This window comes from Carlito syrichta, unplaced genomic scaffold (genome assembly GCF_000164805.1).
Source record: "Carlito syrichta isolate Samal-C Ts95f unplaced genomic scaffold, Tarsius_syrichta-2.0.1 Scaffold305749, whole genome shotgun sequence".
NCBI lineage: Eukaryota > Metazoa > Chordata > Mammalia > Primates > Tarsiidae > Carlito > Carlito syrichta.
In genome coordinates this window covers 86,845-91,944 of record NW_007249845.1, presented here as the reverse complement: position 1 = coordinate 91,944, position 5,100 = coordinate 86,845, and the positions used below count along the sequence as shown (strand labels likewise).

Here is a 5,100-nt window from a genome sequence, read left to right as displayed (position 1 = left end):
GAGCGCGGCGGCAGGAGGAGGGCTTGGAGGGTGGGGGCGCAGGCCCGGGAGGGGGCACCGGGAGGAGGTGAGTGTCTCTCGTCGCCTCCTCCTCTCCCCCCTTTTCGCCCCCGCCTCCTTGTGGCGATGAGAAGGAGGAGGACAGCGCCGAGGAGGAAGAGGCTGATGGCGGCGGCGGAGCTCCGAGAGACCTCGGCTGGGCAGGGGCCGGCCGTGGCGGGCCGGGGACTGCGCCTCTAGAGCCGCGAGTTCTCCGGAATTCGCCGCAGCGGACGCGCTCGGCGGATTTGTGTTCCTGTGCCCTCCTCCGGGCTTGGGCCCAGGCCCGGCCCCTCGCACTTGCCCCTACCTTTTCTATCGAGTCCGCATCCCTCTCCAGCCGCCGCGACCCGGCGAAGAGAAAAAGGAACTTCCCCCACCCCCTCGGGTGCCGGCGGAGCCCCCAGGCCCAGCCCTGGGAGCGGGGCGGGGACCCCGGGCCGAAGAAGAGATTTCCTGAGGATTCTCGTTTTCCTCGCTTGTATCTCCGAAAGAATTAAAAATGGCCGAGAATGTGGTGGAACCGGGGCCGCCTTCAGCCAAGCGGCCTAAACTCTCATCTCCGGCCCTCTCGGCGTCGGCCAGCGATGGCACAGGTTAGTTTTGGGAGCTCTGGCCTTCCACATTCTCCATAATCTTTTCTGCTTGGTGTACCTTTATTCTTCCACGCTTTTTCCTTTCTCTCTCCTAGTTCTCTGTCCCTTAATTAATTTTAAAGGTGTTTGAATGAGCTGGTCGAAGACGTCCAGTAGCCCAACCATTTTCTTTGCCTCCTAATACATTCGTTGCAACACTGTGTCATGTTGATGTGTGTTCTGGAATTAGAGCTCGTAAGTGGTTGCTGTGTAGAAATGGCCTTTATTGTTGCTCCTGTGCAGTTTAATTTGGGAATCCCAACGCATTTATGTGTAAGGGCTTTTATGCAGTTTGAGTTTTAAATTTTTTGTTGTGGTCACTGAAGAATTGGGAATCCTTTCTCCGTCTTGCACTTATTCTGTTTCCTCTACTTTCCACTCTTTTCAACATTTTCTTTCCTTTACACAAGATTTTCTGTTGGATGTAAAATTTTGATTTTATTTGTGTGTGAGAGCTCCAGGATTTCAGGTTAGGAGTGGAGTTTAACAATTATTTTATCTTGCCTACCATTATTCTTGGTTTTTCTTTTTATTTGCTTTAAGAATCAATATGGAGCGCAGTTCATTTCACATCTCCCAGTTTCTTTGGTGTGAGACCAAAATGTCTGAAACTCTGGATTTTCAGGTTGGGAGAGCAGAGGCATTTTCTTTGCAGTTTGTAGTTACTTTCTCATTTGGGGGGAGGGAGAAAAAAGATAAACAGTTTTGTGGAGTTACATGCCTGGAAATCAAGGTCAGAAGTTGAAAGAGTCCCAATCATGAACTGCAATCATGAGCTAATTGCATAAAAGTTTGAAACGTGCATTATGTTTTGTGTGTGTTGTGTATTTGTATTTTGAAACTTTAAACATGTGTGGAGATCAAGATTTCTTTACTTCACTCAGTTGTGGACTAGCCCTTTTGTCAGGAAAAATTAAGGTAGACCTCTTCCATCATTCCTTCTTTCTCTTACAGTTAGTTTAATGATGTTATCCTGATAGCTATGGACCTTCTCTTTGCTGTCGTAGTTGTATGAGATGCTGGGATAATGAAGAGGAAGAATGGCTGGCCATCTGACAGTCTGCAAGATGTTCCCCCTTACTACGGAGCATCTCTAACTCCCTGAGAACAGGCTCAACGTCATCCCTCCATCTGCCAGTGATAGCGTATAATGGAGTTAAATGTACCCTTTGAGTTTTTAGAGAACTTCTAGAGCATGTTTCTAAGTAGGCTTCAGAGGATGAAAATGGAAGGATTTAGTAAATACTTTGAATTCTTTGCTTTTATAAGAAAGATGTGTCATGAGTCATAAGTTTAAATTAACCTGCAAAAATTGAGAAGTAGTTATCTTACAGAGTCCCTCTGCCTAAGGCTTGTAACGTTGGTTATGCATGAACTTTGATCTGTGCCTATTCCTTGAAGCTTCTGTAGTTTCTAGGGATTTTTTTTTTTTTTAGCTGCATTTTCTTCAGAATTCATACACATATACATCAGCGTATTCCTCTGCATCTACTAAAGTGTCATTCAGAAGAATTTTTTAAAGATAATCTTGAGACACGTATTCCCCTGTACATTTTTTATGTTTTTTTCAGTGTTTATGAAGTATAGTAGTTTCGCTTTTTAGTCTTTGTGTAATGTGGTAATGGATTTTATGTTTGAGTTAGCCAGTGGCTTGGAATATGGTAGGGAAAACTTTTCAAATATACTTTACTTTGATGAGTCCCAATTTGAGCAGCTTAGTCTTGGAACTGTATTGTTCAAACACTTCTGTTTAGGTGTACTACTGCATTTTCCATAGCTGATCTGTGTACTTCAATATGCAAAAAACTGTTTAAAACCTTTGAATAATTATGAGACCCAACTATATCAAGTGGGCTTTTATAATTTAAAAAATAACATTGAGATTAACTCATTCATTCATACTAAGAGTTTATCTTAGTATTAGTAAATTTTTTCTAAATTTTGTTATAAGGATTCCTCCTCATCAAGATTCTACTCTGGGAATTCTTTGGTGTACAGTTTTTAATTGTAACCAGTCTGGGTTTTGGGGGGAGGGAGTGAGTATAAAGAAAATGCTGTCCTTCTACGAACTTACTTCAAGTTGGGTACCATCACATCTTGATATTTTTTGCATCCAGCAATGTGTAATACAAGTTTGCAGGCAACTTTCAATGCAGGCTTATCACTTTTTAAAACTTTAAATTTCAAATATAACTTCTACATTTTGACTTTTGAATTGTTACTTGGATATCCTGTAAATGTGAACTTACATTATTCCTTGGTACTTGACGTGGAACTAGTCAAAATGAGCTTCAAATTCTAGACCCCAGAAACCTTTTAAAAAGTGGCTTAGTCTTGCAAATTTTATAGTGTAAGTATAAAGTATAAAGAAAACTGGAAAACATGAGTTAACATGCTAAAGTGTTACAAATCAAATTGGTATTTAAATCCCAACTTCTTAATTTCTAAAGTTAGGCTCCGATACAGCACAAAAATGACTTATTTATTTAATGCTCAAATATTCCTCTAATAACTTGCATATTGATACAAATAACTTGAATTAAACTCAAGTTGTGTGTGTTGGAATGGGGAGGAAAAGACATATTTGTAGCCTTTGCTCCTTTGTGTTCCGTTTCCATAATTGCATTTGATCCACTGAAAGTTTTATTTAGTTTTGTATAGTTAGGGCAAAACAAAACATTTGGTAATGACTTTTTGTCTTACCTCTGCTACCCTTCAAAATGATCATAATAGCCATTTATTAAAAACTTTTTAGTAAAATTGCTGACCAGAAGACCAGAAAAATTAATATCAGATAGATCCTGAAAATACTTCTTGAACCTCCTTTTTCTGATAATTTGGGTGATGGAAATGAGGATGATTTGCTGCCTTCATTACTGAATGAACGTGTTCTGTTACTACTTAATACTATATGCACTTAAAGAGCAAACTCTGAAAAGATGGGTGATAGTTTTGAGAATCTGGCAGAATTAAATAGGGTAAAGATCCTTCTGGTCTTGGTACAATTTTGTGGCCCTGGGTTTTTTGTGTGTTGTAGTTTTTAGGTTTTCCCCCTAATTTCAACGGTACAGGGCAGGTAATGCATAAAATATACCTATGTTTTGACCACTAGATTAATGTAGAGAAGTGGTAAGGATTTTTTAAACATCAGTTTTACTTTCTTAATATACCATTGTGTATTAGTGATTTATCATCCTACCCGAAACATTTTGGTGGAGACCATTTCTTTTCCACTTTTAAACCTATGCTACTATGTTCTAACTTTATTTTTTAGGCATGGATTAGAGTTCTTCTAGAGGCTTTCAGATACAGCTCCTTGATCTAGTGAGGCGTTGCTGACCTTATTGCTAAATTACAAAACATTTTACTAAAGTGCCTTAAACTTCTCTGGCAATTATTTATTCTCAAGGCCTTGTAAGTCCATTTATAGGGCTTCAAGAAGGTTGTCTGGATTGATAGTGAGATAAAGTGATTTTGTTCAGTTGCAACTCTTGTATGTGTTACAATATAGGCACCCTTTTCCAGCAGGAGTTTATGTTCTGTGGCAGAGGTAGGAATCGTATTGACATGTCCAGAGAATGGATAATATGAAAGGGAGGGCAGGGTTTCTTTCTTGGATGACTTTTGGTATTTTTGTTTTGTTTTGCCTTGCTTTTCTGCCTCTTTAGTCTATTCTGTAAAAAGGAAAAATTTGGAATAGTTGAAAATTAGTGCAAAGTGGTGTTTGTAGGAACATTAAGTGGTAAATTGGAAAGAGAAAAGAGTAGGAAGACTGCTGCAGATACAAGTAAATGTGTAAGGTACTTCCTACTATATTTACAAAAACAGTTCAGGAGTTGTTCTGCCTCTTTCTTTATTTATTTATGAGTTGGGTCTCTGTCACCCAGGCTGGAGTGTGGTGGCACGTTCATGGCTGCTGCAGCCTTGACCTGCTGGGTTCAGGCAATCCTTCCACCTCAGCCTTTCAAGTAGTTGGAACTACAGGCACGAACCATCATGCCTGGCTAATTTTTTTTTTTTTTTTTAGATTTTGTAGAGGTAAGTTTCCCTATGTTGCCCAGGCTGCCTGGAACTCTGGGCTCAGGTAATCCTCTCACTTCAGTCTTCCAAAGTTCTGGGATTGATTACAGGCGTGAGCCACCAAGCCCACCTATTCTACCAATTTATATAGCCAACAATTAATAGAAAAATAAAACATGCAACTTTTGTGTGTTTGTCCAGATTTTAGAGTTTCCTCCTTTGAGGATTTTTAAAGTTCAATTTTTTTGAGTGTGTGGCAAACTAAACTTAGTGGACAAGTAAAAAAAATTATACCACATGTAAAAATTTTAAAACATTAAGCCAGGCTTGGTGGCTCAGCCTGTAATCCCATGCCTTTGGGAGGCTGAGGTGAGTGGATTGCCTGAGCCCGCGGGTTCGAGACCCG

At 40.3% G+C, this 5,100-nt stretch overlaps 1 protein-coding gene across 1 annotated transcript in view; it reads left to right on the top strand.

Moving 5' to 3' along the window:
- The first annotated feature begins 152 nt into the window (after positions 1-152).
- Positions 153-5,100, top strand: part of LOC103264858 (histone acetyltransferase p300-like) — a 31,051-nt gene continuing 26,103 nt past the window's right edge. The window contains exon 1 of the mRNA XM_008062560.2: positions 153-635. Coding sequence (XP_008060751.1) covers positions 542-635 — 94 coding nt within the window. The 5' untranslated portion in view covers positions 153-541. The remainder of the gene's footprint in view (positions 636-5,100) is intronic.